General features: G+C 46.0%; 1 protein-coding gene across 1 annotated transcript in view; it reads right to left on the bottom strand.

Annotated features, from left to right (window-relative positions):
* The window catches only part of MED24 (mediator complex subunit 24), a 102,190-nt gene extending 89,304 nt beyond the window's left edge, over positions 1 to 12,886 (bottom strand). Inside the window, exons 1-2 of the mRNA XM_015409337.1 lie at positions 12,830 to 12,886; positions 2,498 to 2,640 (exon numbers count right to left, since the gene is read on the bottom strand). Of these exons, the coding sequence (XP_015264823.1) occupies positions 2,498 to 2,630 (133 nt within the window). The 5' untranslated portion in view covers positions 2,631 to 2,640; positions 12,830 to 12,886. The remainder of the gene's footprint in view (positions 1 to 2,497; positions 2,641 to 12,829) is intronic.
* Between the last annotated feature and the right edge of the window lie 5,926 nt (positions 12,887 to 18,812).

Below are 18,812 nucleotides of genomic sequence, written 5' to 3'. Positions count from 1 at the left end.
CAATGAAATATCAGGACTAGCCTCCAGCAACCGAATACCAAACAGTAATTCTAGACGAAGTATCCCAAGAGAGGGGGGGAAACAGGTGCAGAGTATTCATTCATAAATTTCCCAATCCATCGTTCTGAAAGACCTACTCGCTTACAATTTTCAGAACACAGAATATAAAACAATACCATGCGTCCAGAACATGCAGATACATGATACTCCTCTGTATAGTCTACTTCAGCTAATTCCCTTTTGTAGCATAAAGCCCAAGGTGCTACTACCAACCACTAGTTCAGAGGTCCCAACGTGGCACCCAGCAGGCCGTGGCACCTGCTGACACCATTTCTGGTGCCCACCAAGTGTTTTTAGGAACATGGGGACCACGTAGGGCTTTTGCCCAGCAAGGCTTCCGATTGGCTATGCAGGGGGGTTTTTTTAATGTTGCTTTGGCAGCAGCCGCCGCCACAGTCCAACGATCTACACTGCGTGGCCATCATTGTGGCCTCTCACAGCAGCCATGTTGTGGCCGCACTCACCACGCGGTGTCAGAATTACAAAAGGGCCTGCAGGCTCAAAAAAGTTGGGAAACCCTAATTTAGTTTGAGCCACTTCACACGGAGGAAAATTCACTATAGTCAATATTTCTCCGCAGGTTGCAAAAGAGAGGAAGAGAGTCTGTCGCAATACCAAAATTATTTTCTAATGAAATCCCACGCAGAATTATCCAGCTAAGCCCACTGAAGCGATGAAACTGGAGTAACTTGGCCACTGGTTGTTCTGTTTCCCAGTTTGTAGCCACCTACTGGTCCACTTACTTCAGTCAGCAGACATGAGTCCGAAATTCAGCCGTTTATTCTGCAGTGCAGCAAAAGAGCTTTGGACTAGAATCAGAAACTCCGGTTCAAAGCCCCATTCTGCCATTAAGAGGAGGAGGAGAAGGAGGAGATTGGATTTATACCCCGCCCTTCACTACCCAAAGGAGTCTCAGAGCGGCTTACAATCTCCTTTCCCTTCCCCTCCCCACAACAGACACCCTGTGAGGTAGGCGGGGCTGAGAGCTCTCTTGAGAACTGCTCTTGAGAGATCAGCTCTGAAAGAACTCATGACTGACCCAAGGTCACATCAGCAGCTGCATGTGGAGGAGTGGGGAATCAAACCTGGTTCTCCCAGATTAGAGTCCGCGCTCCTAACCACTACACCAAACTGGCAAGTTCTCCCAGTAACACATGAAGCTGCCTTATACTGAATCAGACCCTTCGTCCATCAAAGTCAGTATTGTCTACTCAGACTGGCTGTGGCTCTCCAAGGTCTCAGGCAGAGGTCTTTCACATCACCTCCTGTTTGGTGTAGTGGTTTGGTGTAGCTTGGTTTGGTGTAGTGGTTTGGTGTAGTTTGGAGCCAGTTTGGTGTAGTGGTTAAGTGTCCGGACTCTAATCTGGGAGAACCGGGTTTGATTCCCCACTCCTCCACTCGCACCTGCTGATGTGACCTTGGGTCAGTCACAAGCTCTGGCACAGCTGTTCCTGAAAGAGCAGTTTGTGTCAGAGTTCTCTCAGCCCCACCCACCTCACAGGGTGTCTGTTGTGAGGAGGAGAAGGGAAAGGAGTTTGTAAGCCGCTCTGAGACTCCAAGTGAAGAGCGGGGTATAAATCCAAACTCTTCTTCTTCTCCTACCTGATCCTTTCAACTGCAGGTGATGGGGATTGAACCTGGGCCCTCCTGCATGCCAAACAGATGCTCTACCACTGAGCCACAGCTATCTAACCTAGCGCCAGTCCCTCTCCCTCAGTCTAACTTCCCTTCCACTCCTTGCACGAAAAGCAGAATTAAAAATATCCTTAGAGAGATTTTCAGGAGGTGGGGTGGAATATTACTTACTCTGGCTCCCTTTCTATCACCTGCCTTTTCTCTTGTATGACACGCTTCAAACAAATGATGGGTCCTCCAGCAAAGGCTGCACTTGATTTAACAAGGAACTATAAGGAGAGGGAGACCACAGGGGTGTTTTCATCACCCATTCCTGCAGCCACGCAATCGTCAAGCAGTCATGCAGGCTCCCCAACCTTTTGGAGCCTGCAGGCACCTTTGGAACTCTGACACAGCAACGGCGGGCGCAGCGACAAAAACGGCTGCTGTAAAACGGCTGCTGAAGGCAGTGGACCCGGCTACACAATGACTGCCCCAGCTTGCCTTCAGTCATGCTATGAAGATCCTTCCATTGTGGCGCTGAAGTAACATTTGTTATCGACACCGCCAATCAAAGCTCCAGTGGCCAATCAGAAGCCGTGACGAGCAAAAGCCCCATCTGGCCCCACCCGATTCCTAAAACCTTTTGGTGGGCACCAGAAAATATGTCGGCGGGCACTATAGCGCCCACGGGCACCATGCTGGGAACCCCTGCGCTAATGTATACACTACCAGCAGCAGCATATCCTGTTTCCACAGGTCAGCCAGCCGGAGAACAGCATGCCAGTAAATACCTATCTGCAGCACAACTCATGAACCAGACCTGCTAAATTCAGGATGTCCCACGTCGTCCCCTTGGGGAAGAACTTCTTGATGTTGATGGCCCACTGGTAGTCACTCCACCGCTCCTTCCACGCCTGGAGGATGGCCTGCTTGAGATTGACCACTTTCATCATTTTTTCTTTCCTGAAAGGCGGAGAAAGAAACCATGACAGGGCGACGCCAGCATGCGTCCCAGCCAAGCTTCCAACACACACACACCGATTTATTGTTGAGCAAACAGGGCCCACTTTTCAGCAGGCGTGGGCTTCAGAATCCCTGTCTTCTTTCAGGGAAGATGTATTTATGAATGAAGTACATTTATACCCTCCTTTTGTCCCCCGTGGGAACCCAACAGTACAACATTCTCCCCTTTTCCATTTCTACCTGCGCATGCGTGACTGATCCAAGGTCACCCAGCGAGCTTCCATGACAGAGCGGGGGATCTGAACCTGGGTCTCTCAGGTTCTAGTCCAACACGCTTAACGACTGCACCACACTGGCAGACAGAGGCCTTTCTCTGCTCCACCCATGTGTTTTGCAGCTGCCCAAGGACTGAAACGCCTGACCTGGATGGCCCAAGCTAGCCCGATCTCGCCAGATCTTGGAAGCTAAGCAGGACTGGCCCTGGCTCGTATTTGGGTGGGAGACCTCCCAGGAATACCAGGGACATGGTGCAGAGTCGGGCAACGGCAAAGCCCCTCTTAACATCCGCCAGGGAATTTTATGTAGCGTCAACAAAATTTTAACAACTATTATTATTTTTAACTTGTAATATCGTTCCCATAACTGAGCCGTGACTTAACGGTGAAAAAATATATCAAGGATTGTAACTAGGGAGGGAAAAGATTAAACGACACAGATTCATTGACCGTTTATATACTGCTGTAAATGCTATTTTTTTTCCTGAAGCTTACAAAACTAGCAAAGGTTTCCCCTGTCCATCCCAGGATCCTCTGGGCCTGCAGAAAATGCATCGTTCAACGTTCGCCCACTGTCACTGTTCATTCAGTGACAATCAATAGCTCAAGAGCCACCTGTGGCTCTCCTGAGCACTGTTCCCCAATATGGTGCCTGCCCCGTGTTTCGCCCTTGCCCAGTGGACTGTGTCGTGGCCAGGTGGTTCTTATCTTGAATCTTCCTGAGATATGAGTCACCCTGAGCTACGGGCCTGATGCCAGGGATGCAAGTATATAGGTCTTTCGGTGGCTGATAATTGCAGCGTAGCTCTCTGTGAACTGTGGGATGAGTATTGCTGGGTTCATTGTTTGTCCACAAGACCAACACTAGATCTGAAAGTCAGCGTGGTGTAGCTGCTAATCTGGAGAACCGGGTTTGATTCCCCACTCCTCCACAAGTATATGTGCTGCCAAAGCGAGCACTCCGCTCCTCCACAAGAAGCCAGCTGGGCGACCTTGGGCTAATCACAGTTCTCTCAGGACTCTCTCAGCCCCACCTACTTCACAGGGTGTCTGTTGTGGGAAGGGGAAGGGCAGGTGATCGTAATCCGCTTTAAGGCACCTTTGGGTAGAGAAAAGCGGAGTATAAAAAAACAACTCTTCATCATCATGTTTACATAGCTGATTTTTCTTTAGAAGAACCTGCCGGAGAGCTGGTAATATAGAAGAATGTGTATGTGGGCTAGGCAGATCGTGAGCTTGTTAATGTTAAAAGGATTTTAAAAATTGATAGTTTAAAGGGCTGCTTCATTAAACCTGATTTCCACCTGGGTGAAACCCAGTTTGGTGTAGTGGTTAAATGTGCAGACTCAAGAGCAGTTCTCAAAAGAGCTCTCTCAGCCCCACCTCCCTCACAGGGTGTCTGTTGTGGGGACGGGAAGGGAAAGGAGTTTGTAAGCCGCTCTGAGACTCCGAGTGAAGGGAGGGGTATAAATCCAATTTCTTCTTCTCTCCATCCCCTGCAATCTGCCACATCCTGCAGGAGCATTTGGTTCACAGCAAGCCGCCCTCTCCAAAAAGCAACACCCGACGCGCTAAGGATGAGAGAGAGCCAAGTCCACATCCCATTCCTTCAGCCCGACATCCCTGATGGATAGTGACTGTTTCTATCGCCTCTTCTCAAAATTGTGTTTGACAACCAGGCAGCAGGACACTGGCCAAATCAGAGTGGAAAGAAGACAGACTCTCTCTCTTACACACCCCTGTCCAGACAACGCAGAACTGCTTCTCAGGAACACATACATTTAACCAATTCAGAGATGTGAGGCAAAAAAAATTCTGTGGAAAATGTTCCAGGGCTTTCCCCCCTGCATCTAAAGATTGTTGCATACAATTAACAACAAACGGATTTATTTTTATTTTACTTTTAATTTCATTTATTTTATTTTCATTCCACCTTTCTCACAGGAACTCAAGGCGGATTACGCATAATAATTCAGTACAATTGACAAAATGGGACGTTTAATAACCGGTGCGTTAGGATTTTAGAAGCCTGGAACCACCAGAAAGAACCGAAGCACATAAGTATTCACATGATGACACATTAAAGCAGTACAAAATTTACATAAATAGGATCCTGCATACAATAAGCCAAGGGTGTCGAACTCATTTGTTATGAGGGCCGTATCTGACATAAATGAGACCTTGTTGGGCCGGGCCATGCGTGTCATGAAATGTCATGCCAGGTAGCGGAGATATAAACTTTATAAAGGACACAAACACAAAGGTGGTTTTTTTTACTTAAAATAAAAACACGCTTAAAGCATTAGCACTTTTGCAATATTTTGTTATTTGACTGTGCCTGATAACTGACACCTCTTGCTCTGAATTATTGCATCAAAATGTCTGTGCTGTTGTAATCTTGAGTATGCTGTTCAGGTGTGTGTATCTGTAAGCTGCAAACCTACGATGACGCAGCAGCAGCAGAACTGGAAGAAGAAGCAGAAGACAGCCAGTTCCAATGCGGGCCTGATAGAAGCCCTCCAGGAGGGCCTGATCTGGCCCCCGGGCCACATGTTTGACACCCCTGCAACAAGCTATACAGAGCAGTGCAGACCACAGTCCTGAATCATTAATACAAGCAAGTTCATAAAACCATTTTGTGCAGTGCAACCCTATTACCTGTGCAGAAAAGCACATTTGAATAGTTCAGTTTTGCACAGTTTGTGGAAAGCCACGAGAGTGGGAACTCTCAGTCCAGGGGCCAGGGATGCACTGTTTTCTTGATGCGGGGGGGGGGCAGTGGGAGGGCTTCTAGTGTCCTGGCCCCACTGATGGGCCTCCTGATGGCACCTGGTATTTTTGGCCACTGTGTGGGCCTGATCCAACATTGGCTTCTCTTATCTTACGTTCCACGGGGGGTCAGGGGCCACAAGGGCCTTCCCCCCCCCCTGCATTTTGTATTTGTGCATGTGTGCACATGCCAGGAAGTCATGATCAACTTCTGGCGACCCCTACCGAGGGCTTGGATGTTCTTCAGAGAGATGATTTGTTAGCCTTTCCCTGCGTCCTGGCCTTGGTATTCCTTGGAGGTCTCCCAAGTACTTGCCAGGGTTGGCCCCGTTTAGCTTCCGAGACCTGATGAGATCGGGGTTGCCTGGGCTATCCAGGTCAGGGTGCCACAACAGCCCTTTTGGAAGCTTGGCAGCTACAGAGTGTTTTGACTAGAGATGTGAAGGCCCGGAAAAAAACTGGGAAAATTCGGGGGGGGGGGAATTCCCCTCCCCATTTTTTTCCTGAAGCCTTTTTTGTTTTTTTCCCGGAAAAATTGGAAAAATTGAAAAAAGAAAAGAAAAAAAATGATTATGGAACATTTTATTTTAACATGATGAATAAAATATTTTAAGACAAGGTGTTCAAATATTTTCCAAATAATTTCTAAAAAATATGTATGGTATCAGATTGATCTAATTTATGTGCACTGAGGACAAGCAAGTCCTAGGTTACAAACTGAACTCTCCGATGCAAGAACAAGATGCATTTCTTCCTTTAGGAGGTGCTATTGTCACAAGAAAAGAAAAAGGTTTCAGTTTTGTTCTTGCATGTGGGTGGGTATTCTGTTTGCTTGTTCTTGCAGGATACACTATATTTTTAATATGCTAGTTGTGATAATTTCATGCCAAGTAAAAATGTCCATAGTCATATTTTATGTTCCTAAAGTAACAGAATGACTTTCAGTCTGGAAAAGAAAAAAGAAGTGCTAATGTAGCATTTTTTTCAATTTTCCCGAAAATTTCTGTTTTTTCCGAGCTTCAAAATTTCCAGAAGTTTTACATCTCTAGTTTTGACAGGTAAGTATCCCTGGGAATTATGTGAGAGAGTACACGTATGTTTTGTCGATTTGTAAAACAATGGGGAGGAAGTAAATTAAATCTGGTGTAATAAAGCAGCCCTTCACCCTATCAAAAATTTAACCTTTAAATATTAACAAGCTCATGATCTGGCCTAGCCCACATACACATTCATATATAGTATCAGCTCTGCTACAGATTCTTCTGAAGAAAAATGAGTTATGTTAACATGATGCAGTGCTAGGCTTGTGCACAGACAGTTAAAACAGCAGCACTCATCCCAAGCCTCACGGAGAGCCAGATTGGCAATTACCAGCAACCGTAAGAGCCACAGATACTTGCATCGCTCACATGAAGGCTGTACCTCAGGGAGGTTCACAGCTTTGGCAGCCATTTCAAGATGAGGGCCACCTGCCAACCACATGTCCCACAGGACAAGGGCCTTGCCTGCTTTCTTGAAACATGGGGGTAGGTGCCACATTGGGGAACAGAGGTGCTTGAGCTATTGATGATCACCGAATTAACAGTAACATTGAACAAACATTCAAAAATGCATTTTCTGCAGGCATAGATGATCCTGGGATGGACAGGGGAAACCTGACTGGCTGTACAGGTCACCTAAAAACCAAAGCTGAAATTCGTATTTCTGTGTCTCCGCTCTCCTGGTAAAAGGGAGACTGTAATCACCAACCTGCTACAGAACTAACAAAAAAGGCATGGGATATGGTGCCCCAGTGGCCTTGGCTGAGGAAAATTAAATTCTCTTGAGGAAGGTCAGTGGACAACCACATCGACAGTATATCTGCCCAGTTACTGCGTGAAATTTAGTGCCAACAACTTTCTGTGCCTTTGACGGTTTTTTCCTAGAGACCCAGTCTGGTGTAGTGGTTAGGAGCATAGACTCTAATCTGGGAGAACTGGGTTTGAGTCCCCACTCCTCCACATGCATCTGCTGGTGTGACCTTGGGTTCTTTACAAGTTTTCTCAGAGCTGTTCTCTCAGGAGCAGCTCTTGAGAGGGCTCTCTCAGCCCCAAGGGTATCTGTTGTGGGGAAGGGAAAAGAGATTGTAAGCTGCTCTGAGACTTCTGAAGGGCTGGGTATAAATCCTATCTCCTCTTCTTCTTAAATGTTAAATAATTTTTAGTTATTTATGTTGTTTACAGTTTGCCCTTCTCACAGGGACTCGTGGTGGGATTACACAGAGTAAACCAGGATAATCACCACAATGGGACACTCAAGTGACGGCTGCATTTGGATGTTAGAAGTCTGGAACCACCCGAAAGAACTGAAGCACAGCAGAAGTATTGACATGAGACATTAAGCAGTGAAGAAATTACACAAACAGAATCCAACTTACAATAAGCGATCTGTCCAAGCCAGTTTGTAAAACCAGTTTGTACAGTACAAGTAGCCCTGGATTAACCAGTAAGCAAAATAAGCATGTGTTTAGGAAGCTCATTTAGTGTTAAATTAAATAAAGTTGTAGGGGGATGGCCTGTAAGAAAACTGAATTTCTAATCTATTATTTCACCTTCAGCACTTATGGAGTCTTCATGTCTTGCCAGTTAAGCGATGGAAGGGATGAGGGCGCACTATTTTGGGGCTGTGCTTAGGGCATCAGCTGGCCTTAATCTGGCCCTGAGGGCTACCCTATTACCTATGGAAAAAAGTCCTCTTGAACAGTTCAATTTTGCATAGTTTGCCAAAAGCGGAGAGAGAGAGAGCTTTCCTGACCTCTTTGGACAGGCCATTCCACAGGGTGAGCGCCACAATAGAGAAAACACGCATACAGACACAATGCGAAGAAAAGACATGCTAGATCAGGGGTGTCAAACATGTGGCCCGGGGGCCAGATAAGGCCCCCGGAGGGCTTCCATCATGCGCGCAGTGGAACTGGCTGTCTTCTGCTGCTGCTTCCAGTTCTGCTGCTGCTGCGTCATCGTACGTTTGCAGCTTACAGATGCACACCTGAACAGCATACTCAAGATTGCAACAGCACAGACATTTTGATGCAATAATTCAGAGCAAGAGTTGTCAGTTATCAGACACTGTTAAATAAACAAAATATTGCAAGAGTGCTGTTTTAAGCATGTTTTTGTTTTAAGTTTAAAAAAACACCTTTGTGTCCTTTATAAAGTTTATATCTCCGCTACCTGGCATTACATTTTATGACACATGTGGCCCAGCCCAACAAGGTCTCATTTATGTCAGATACGGCCCTCATAACAAATGAGTTTGACACCCCTGGACTAGATTGTCTTCAATCTTTTCACAAGTATTATTTCAATAATAATTATCTCCATATAAAAGCTTCGATCCAGAGGAAGAGTTCACAGAAGCAGCTGGGCAGAACAGATCTTTCCCTGCCTTCTTCACGCCCCTTGCCAATTGTCCCCAAACTCTTCTAAAGATGACGGAGGAGGAGGAGATTGGATTTCTACCCTGCCCTTCACTACCCAAAGGTGTCTCAGAGCGGCCTTCCCCTCCCCACAACAGACACCCTGTGAGGTGGGCGGGGCTGAGAGAGCTCTTTCCAGAAATGGCTCTTTTTCAGAACTACGGCTTGCCCAAGGCCATCCAGCCAGGTGCAAGTGGAGATGGGGGGAATCAAACCCGGTTCTCCCAGATTAGAGTCCGCACACTTAACCACGACACAAAACTGGAGGGCCTGAACCGTGTTGGTCTGGAGCAGCAGCACAAAGCTTGAGTCCAGTGGCACCCTTTTATTTTAAGACCAACAAAGTTTAATTCCTGGTATAAGCTTTTATGTGCACATTGCACACGAAAGCTTATATTAGGAATAAAACTTGGTGCCACTGGACTCAGACTTTGTCCTTCTAAAGATTGGGAGAGCTTTGTGCACCAAATGCACCACCACAACAAGGCGGGGGGGGATAAGGGGAAAAAACCTTCTTTCTCTGCTGATAAAAGCCACAAATGGAAGAGAAAGAGACAATTCTTTCCGATTCCCACTCGCTGTAGTGCCCGATCCTGCTCATCTCAAACAGTTTTGGGCCGCTTTGGATCAGGTGGGAAAAGAGTCACAGGATACAACCCTGACATCTTTCTCCTCTTCTTCATTCTTATCCTCACAACAATCCTGCAAGGTAGGCTAGGCTGAGAGTGAATAAGTGGCCCAAGGTCGCCCAGCAAGCTTCCATAGCAGAGTGGGGATTCGAACCTGGGTCTCCCAGACCCTAGTCCAGCATTCCAGCCACTACACTGCACAGACACACATGTGAGTGCACAAACATAGCATTTAAACCAAACTTTATTTTTTCCAGTAATTATATATTTCAGATGAGGTTTTTGTTGCTCTACAAGGGATATTTTCGAAATCTGGTTACTCAATATAAGTCCAGTTAAATATGCTAAAACAGATCATGCTCTACTTAGGGCACTGGATGCTTTTCTGGATCCCCCCCCCCCATTCTAACTTGTCCAGAAAACCCACAATTCACTGGCTAGTGGGGTGCAGTGCTTAAAACACTGGAGTTGGTCAAGTCAGATCAGAGTAGCTAACCACGAAAAACTCACAAGGGTGACCTTCAGTCAGTCATTCTCTGAAAAGCTATTGTAAGAAAAAAATATACAAACACGAACACAGAAACACACACATGTAGCGTTGCCAGCTCCAGGCTGGGAAATCCCTGGAGATTTTGGGGTGGAGCCTGGGGAGGGCGGGGTTCGAGGAAAGGGAGGGACTTCAATGGGCTATAATATCACAAAGTCCACTTTCCAAAGTGGCCATTTTCTCCAGGTGAACTGATCTCTGTCACCTGGAGATCAGCTGTAATAGCGGGAGATCTCCAGTCTTGGGAGGAAAGCGATGGCAAACCTAGACAGCATGATAAAAAGTAGAGAACATCACCCTGCCAACAAAAGTCTGTACGGTCAAAGCAATGGTGTTCCCAGCAGGACATTAGAAGCCCTCCCACTGTTGACCCCCCCCCCAAGCACCAAGAAGACAGAGCATCACTTGCCCCAGAGCCCCTAGCTATACCTTGTGGCTAATAGCCACTGATGGACCTCTGCTCCATATGCTTATCTAATTCCCTTTTGAAGCCGTCCATGCTTGTAGCACCCACCACTTCCTGTGGCAGTGAATTCCATGTGTTAATCACTCTTTGGGTGAAGAAGTACTTCCTTTTATCCGTTCTAACCCGACCGCTCTGCAGTTTCATGGAGTGCCCACGAGTTCTTGTATTGTGAGAAAGGGAGAAAAGTACCTCTTTCTTTACCTGCTCTTTCCCATGCATAATCTTATAAACCTCGATCATGTCACCCCTCAGTCGTCTTTTCTCCAAGCTAAAGAGCCCTAAGCGCTTTAACCTTTCCTCATAGGGAAAGTGTTCCAACCCTTTTATCATTCGAGTTGCCCTTTTCTGCACTTTTTCCAAAGCTATAATATCCTTTTTAAGGTGTGGTGACCAGAACTGCACACAGTATTCCAAATGAGGTCTCACCATTGATTTATATAGGGGCATTATTATATTGGCTGATCTGTTTTCAATACCCTTCCTAATAATCCCCAGCATAGCATTGGCCTTCTTTATTGCAGTCACACACTGTCTCGACATTTTCAGTGAGTTATCTACTACAACTCCAAGATCTCTCTCTTGATCTGTCTCTGCCAGTTCAGACCCCATCAATGTGTATTTATATTTAGGATTTTTGGCTCCAATGTGCATCACCTTGCACTTGGCCACATTGAACCCCATTTGCCATGTTGACGCCCACTCGCCCATCTTTGACAGATCCCTTTGGAGTGCCTCACAATCCTCACTGGTTTTCACCACCCTGAACAACTTCGTATCATCTGCAAATTTAGCCACTTCACTGCTTACTCCCATCTCCAAATCATTAATGAACAAGTTAAAAAGCAGTGGACCAAGTACTGATCCCTGTGGTACCCCACTGCTTACCACCCTCCACTGAGAAAATTGCCCATTTATACTCACTCTCTGTTTTCTATTAATTAGCCAGTTTTTGATCCATAAAAGGACTTGTCCTTTTATCCCATGATTTTTGAGCTTACTTAGGAGCCTTTGATGAGGAACTTTATCAAAAGCTTTCTGGAAGTCAAGGTAAACAATATCTATTGGATCCCCCTTGTCCACATGTTTGTTCACCCTCTCAAAGAACAGTAACAGGTTAGTGAGACAAGATCTTCCCTTACAGAACCCATGCTGAGTCTGCCTCAATATGAAATTAAGCAATCTCCAGAGCACAGTGGAAGACAGGAGGGCCTGGCATGATGCGGTCCATGGGGTCACAAAGAGTCGGACTCGACTGTGCAACTGAACAATAACAACTACAGCTAACATCTGGAAGTTGGCAACCCAAATGTGTGTGCATGTATGCCCCCACACACACACGCCGGGCTCCTTGGAGGAAGGGCAGAATAAAGAATTCAATCATAAACAACAACAAATTCTACACACTGAATGCTGAAGCTGTCCTTAATTCTCTCTCTTTCTTTAATCCATACTAGTAAAGTCTGATAAACTAGAAGGGGATCGGGTAAAAGTTATTTGCCAGGATTCGTGACCATGCTGAGGCAGGCTTACCTTGGCCTGATCCAACATGTTAACCTTGAGACGTTCTTAAGTAAAAGGAAATTGTGACGTTTTACTCCACAAAGCCTCCCTTCCAAGTTTAAGGATCCATTTTTTAAATAAACCCCGACAAGACAAAATCAGCTTAAAACAACACCTCGCTCCATCTGCATGCTATGCCCACTTCCTGGCTTCTACAGACCTTCCCCAGCAACAAGTTCTCTTAAAGAAAGAAACGCTTTGGGGAAATATGAATTATGCTTTAACTATAAAGCGCTGCTGAATGTGCACCCTTTTGCTCCATACATTTTAAAATATTGCAGAAAAACAAACCACTGAACTATGCAAGACCCAACCCAGGGTGAAGACAGAACAAAGGGTGGGGGTGGGGGGACTAGGAGCCTCTGGAAAGAAAAAGGAGGACGGTCTAGTTGGCTAAATAGGGGCAGGCGGCCGGCTCGGGACTCCTGGATCCCCCTCTCGGATCCCTAAAAGGAAAGGCGTTCAAGCAGCCAGCAACACACTCACCAGTTCTCTCTCGTGCACTAAAGCAACACACTTCCCTTAGTTCCTGGCCTCCGCCATGTTGGCACCTAACAAAGACCTTCGCACGGATTGGCTGGAACAAACGTTGTCGTCGCGGGGCCTACTGGGAGTTGTAGTTCTGCTACGAGGGGGGTCGCTTTGCAGTGTTCGTTTCAGCCGTCTGCTCTGAGTCCATCACGAAATTCCTGTAAATTAACATTTCATTAACATTTATTGTTCTTTAACTTCTCACGAGGTCTTTTTTCAATGCCAGATAAAATTTGACGTGTCTGCATTGGAGGTGTTGCGATAGAAAAACTGCACCTGTTGAATGTATGCCTGTTACAGGAAAAACTCCACCTGTTGAATATGTGCCTGATACCAAGCAGCTGCTATTGAAATACTGAACAAAGCAAGATCAGGAAAAAGAGAGAGAGAAATCTTATAAGGAAAATTAAGGAATATGCATTGCATGGTCACGTGGTATGTGATTGCAATTTGTGCACATAGAACGCACCATGAAATGTGTGCATTTTATTTGGGTGTCTGCAGGGAGTTTCTTTGGCGGGGCAGAAGCGAGGACACCTGATCAGAGCTGGGGATTCTAGAGGTACCTTAAGGATTCACTTTACTTTTGACATTCTCAACCAAATTTAAAATCTGCTAATCAAGTGGTTAAGACGCTGAACTGCAGGCTGTGGAAGGTCAGTAGTTCAGCAGTTCGAGACCCGGGTGCCGCATGACGGAGTGAGCTCCCGTCTCTAGTTCCAGCTCCTGCCAACCTAGCAGTTCGAAAGCAAGAAATTGCAAGTAGATAAATAGGTACCGCTTCGGTGGGAAGGTAACAGCGTTCCGTGAGTCATGCCAGCCACATGACCACGGAAACATCTTCGGACAGCGCTGGCTCTTCGGCTCTGAAACGGAGATGAGCACCACAACCCTAGAGTCTGATTCGACTGGCTTTCCAGCAAGGGAACCTTTACCTTTAATATAATACCACTTTTGCCTGACACAAATGTTTGAACCTCAGCAATTTACTTATGCAACTACACAAACACACCCCTCACGCAACTGCACCTTTTGTGTCCGGTTGCACATTAAAGACAGTCTTGCAGAGATGGTAATCTAACAGTACAGTCCTCTACATATATCAATGAACTGTTACCTTCTGTTTCAATATATCTGAAGAAATGTGCATGCACGCGAAAGGATAAAATTTTGTTGGCCTTAAAGGTGCCACTGGACTCAAACTTTGTTCTACTGCTTCAGACCGACACAGCTACCCGCCTGGATCAATCCTAAACACAGCAACTCTAGAACCATCGAGATGGTAGGGACCTCCAGGGGCCTCCAGGGACCAACCTCCTGTGATCAAAGCAAAGCAAATTTATTAAGAACAGTCATAAGACCAGCAAAATAAACCAAAATAGTACAACACCGAGTCTACGACATAGAATCCTTGCAGCCTTAAATACTAAAATACGAAACCGGTCAATTCCGTCATTAATGGCTCGAGTTACAGTACATTCTACGCTTTTTAATTACCAAATAACAATATTTAGCAACATTGCGTGAAACAGAAGTATCGGCCAATAAAAACTTCATCAAACATTCCTCGGCATATGTAAGATAATTAGCCAAGGGTTTAAAACGTGAGAGAAGGGGTGTCAACAACTGCTGTCTCTCTTCGTCATACTTATGACAATGGAGTAATATATGGGAGGCCGACTCCACCTGTTCTAACAGACAGGAGCAAATTCTCTGGTGCATGGGAGTCCGGGTATATCTACCATAAAGTACTGCTGAGGGTAACGCATCAAGCCGTGCTCTAGTAAACGCCCATCTATAGTTAGGGTTTTTTATGAGACCAAGGTAAGATGCGGCATTTAAACTTGGTCCCAGCTTTAGTCTCTTATAATAGGAAGGCAGGGCTGCATAGTCGTTTTGTGCTTCAATATCCTTAAATCTTTGATATATTAAGTTCTTTGCGTGCTGCAACACTCCCTCTAGCAAATTTTCAGGATCTAACCCAATTGATTTCAATTTATCTACTACTCTAAGAGCCCATTGGGGATATGGTGTTGATGACAAAAGATCAGAAATAAGTCCCACCGGATTCAGATGGGACTTAACCCAATAGTTACTCCTCTGTATCCAAATATTCAATGTAACAGTAGATAAACCTGCTTCTTGTCTTAAGCCCAAATTTGCAGTACCTTTTGGGGCGTTGAGTGCTCTGAGAAATTTCAATTGTACTAACTCTAGATCTTTAAATTTACTCTCTGTAAGTATTTGTGTTCCATATATCATTTGTGGGAGAGCTTTGCTCAAGAATAGTTTAAGAGCGGCCGGGACATACTGGGCTCCCTCTTTCCTGAAGAAGCGCAATATAGCATTTGCGCTCTTTTGTGCTGAGCATGCTACATTTTGGAGATGTCTAGAGGCCTTTCCATTAAATGAAAAGGTTAGTCCCAAGTATTTGAAGTTTTTAACTTGCTCTACCGGCACCCCGTCCATTGACCATTTCATTTCTTTGTATTTTTTATGGAAACGCATGATCTTTGTCTTTGAGTAATTTACAGTAAGTAACTCTTTTTGGCATTGTGCACTAAATTTTTCCAACGCCCTATTTAAACCTCCTCTAGTACGTGAGAGAAGCACAGCGTCATCTGCATACATTAAAACCGGGATTTTTCTTCCCATGCCCAAGGTAGGTGCTGAAATATCAATTTCATGCAAGCAAGTTATCAAACAATTAACATACATATTAAATAAAAAATGAGCAAGAAGGCAGCCCTGTCTGACACCTTTTTGGGCTTGAATAGGTCTTGATAGCTTACCATCAGCAGTGTAACGTATTTGTAAAGATGTATTTTTGTACAAATTAGACATCAACACCAATAATCTCTTGTCTATAGTTGACTGCTCCAGTTTAGCCCATAGTCTTTCCCTCACAACCGAGTCAACCGAGTCAAAGGCCGCTTTCAGATCGATAAATGCAGCATATAGGACTCCCTTGTGATTATGTGTATATTTTTGTACTAAATAATCAAGGACCAAACAGTGATCCAAGGTAGAACGGCCTTTTATAACCCCCCCCTGTTCAATTTCAAGTATTTTTTCCTGTTCTAACCATCTACATAGTTTCAAACACAAATGTTTGGTGTAAAGTTTGCATATAATGTTAATCAAACTAATGGGTCTATAATTATTGGGATCCGCTCTATTGTTTTTCTTAAATATCGGAATTATTATAGCCAACCCCCATTCCTCTGGGATTCGTCCTGTCAGATCAATATATGTAAAGAGGTTGGCCAAAATCGGGGTCCACCAGGTTGAATTAGCTTTCAGTAGCTCTGCTGTAATATAATCACTACCAGGGGCTTTTCCACTTTTGAGATTTTTAATATAAAATTCCACCTCCTTAATTGACACTGGATCCCAGATTGGATAAGTGCTCAACTCTCTCAATGGGGGGGATTCTCCATTCTCTCCTTTGAATAATTCTTCATAATGATTTTCCCAAATTCTTGCAGGAATTATATACTCCCTGTTAGCATTACCTACTTTCTCAGCACCTGCAACTATTTTCCAGAATTGCCTGTGATCCTTTTTCTTGGCTGCCTCTATTAGTGTATTCCATCTAAGCTTTCTAGCCAAATTTTTCTTACTTCTCAGGAGGTATTTATAGGCCTTCTTTTTTGCTTGTACTTCTAATTTATTATCAATCACTGGGGCTTTGTGAAATTCTTTAAGGCTCCTAATAAGTCTCTGTTTTGCCTGCACACAGTCCTTATCAAACCAGCTTTTATTATTGGGGCACCCCAACTGGGAGTTATTAATTTCATGAGATAGAAGTAAGGATAAGTGGGTCGTTAATTGTGCATAGATATTGAGAATAGGGGCCTCATCCTTGGAACCCTCCTTCATCACCAGAGATGATAATTTTCTATAAATATCCCTACCTAATGCAGATGTTGTCAATCCTAAACAAAGTTACACTGTTCTAAACTCATTTAAATGGATTTAAAACAACGTAACTCTTTTTATCTAATTATTTATATTATTTCAGTTTTTTAGTCGCCACTCACCTGAAGGGTCTCATGGCAACTTACAACATTAAAACCGATAAGGTAAAAACAATATAACAAATATAAAATATTAACATTAAAATATTAAAATACTTGGCTATCACCAAACCACTATTAAAACAGCCCAAAGACATGGTTACCCTCTGTCATGCCCTGGGGTGTCCCCTGGCCTTGGAGGAACACTCGCCGTGTCGGCTGAGGGTTCCAGAGGGAAGCGAGTGCCTCAGACATGGAAGGGTTGGGGAGTTTCATCACTCCCCGAGTCACCTTTCTCGGGGTCGACAGCCGCGTCTCCATCTCTCTAGCTTGCCTAGCCAGTCGCCTCTGATATCCTCCTCGACTCTCCTTGCTTCCCTCCTTTTATCCTCCTCGCGTCCCTTGGTAACACCCCCCTTTCCCTTCCCAGTCTTCTTACTGCTTCCTCCACCTGCCCGTCACCTCTTCTATCACCCCTATGGTGTGTTTCTCTCCTAGTCCCGCCCTCTTGTGATTCCCCCTGGACCTCGCCCTGAGTCGGGGAGTATCGGGGAGTGGCCACTTCCGGTGAGCCTAAGGAGCCCCACGCCGTCTGCCACAGCATCTCCAACCGTTCTCCCTTAGGTAAGACCGGACTTCTCCAGTCGCCTTGCACTCGGGACTGTGCGCGTCCCCCTTGTGTCGGCGGCTGAGGAGATGAGCCCGTTTCCGCCCTTTTCTCCGCCGTTTTTCTCCGTGGAGGGAGTGGGGTGGGCCTTCCAAGGGCTCCTGGTTGTCCGCCTGTGACCTGTCCAAGATGGCGGCGGCTGCGACCCTCGTTGCCCCCCAAATCCCCTCTCCAGGGAGTTACATCTTCCGGGGTACACCGAGGGTCCGGCGCGGGACACCCTCCAAAGGCCAACCTAAATAATTCAGCTTTGCATGCCCTGCAGAAACTAAACAAGTCCAGCGGGTTGGGACAACACTAACTGTTCCATCCCAAAGAGAGTTACAGTCCAGATTAGGGGGCAATCTTGCTGCACGATTTTGAAAATACATTCAGGTGAGTAGCCGTGTTGATCACAACAGAGCAAAGTTTGAGTCCAGCGGCACCTTCACGGCCACCAAAGTTTAACTCTGGGTATAAGCTTTCATGTGCATGCAGACTTCTTCAGATACACATGCAGTTTTGGTCAAAACGCTGGAGTGTCGCCATGCGATGTGCCTAGCATGATGAAGTCACTTCCAGGCAGGGGTCATTTCCTAGAAAAAGAGGTGCAGGAGCTCATTAGCACAACTCATTAGCATAACATATTTGCATATGCCACACCCCTTGACATCACCAGAAGTGTGTCAGAAGGCAACACCACCGCTCAGGCTCCACTGGACTGTTTTGGATTCCTAGCTATTGGGGGTGGGGGGACACATGCAGATCTGTCCTCGCAGAGGAGGGAGAGCTTGTACTTGAATAAAACTTGGTCTTAAAGGTGCCACTGGACTGTTTTGGATGGGGGGGTGGCGGCGGGGGCTCTGCAACTTACCTGGCTGCTTCTTGCTCTGACTGAGGGCTGCTGGGAGCAGGGGGCGGGGCTTGTTCCGTGTGCCCGCCCCTGGGCTCTTTACTGCCGGAGCTCTGTTCCTGTGCGCTCCTGCAGGAAATGAGCCCTGCTTTCAGGTGATGTCACCATCTGGCTTTGTGGCCATGTCAGAAGATCCAGACTCAGAGCCGGGAGGCCCCCGCCACAAGCCCGGTAGGTCCTGGCAACCATAAATGGAGAGCCCAGCAGCTATTCTGCCCCCCCCCCCGCTTTTTGATAGCCCCGAAGCAGGGGTAGGGTTGCCAAAACCCTGGTCTGGCAGGGCGTTCCCCCCAATTTGGGGGGCTTCAAACCCCTGTCTGCCAGCTACCTGTCAGGGGAAGCCCCACCCCCGAACAGGGA

Source organism: Gekko japonicus, unplaced genomic scaffold (genome assembly GCF_001447785.1).
Source record: "Gekko japonicus isolate JY-2015 unplaced genomic scaffold, Gekko_japonicus_V1.1 scaffold678, whole genome shotgun sequence".
Classification (NCBI taxonomy): Eukaryota; Metazoa; Chordata; class Lepidosauria; order Squamata; family Gekkonidae; genus Gekko; species Gekko japonicus.
The sequence above is the reverse complement of the archived record's forward strand: the minus strand, read 5'-3'. Positions and strand labels throughout refer to the sequence as shown.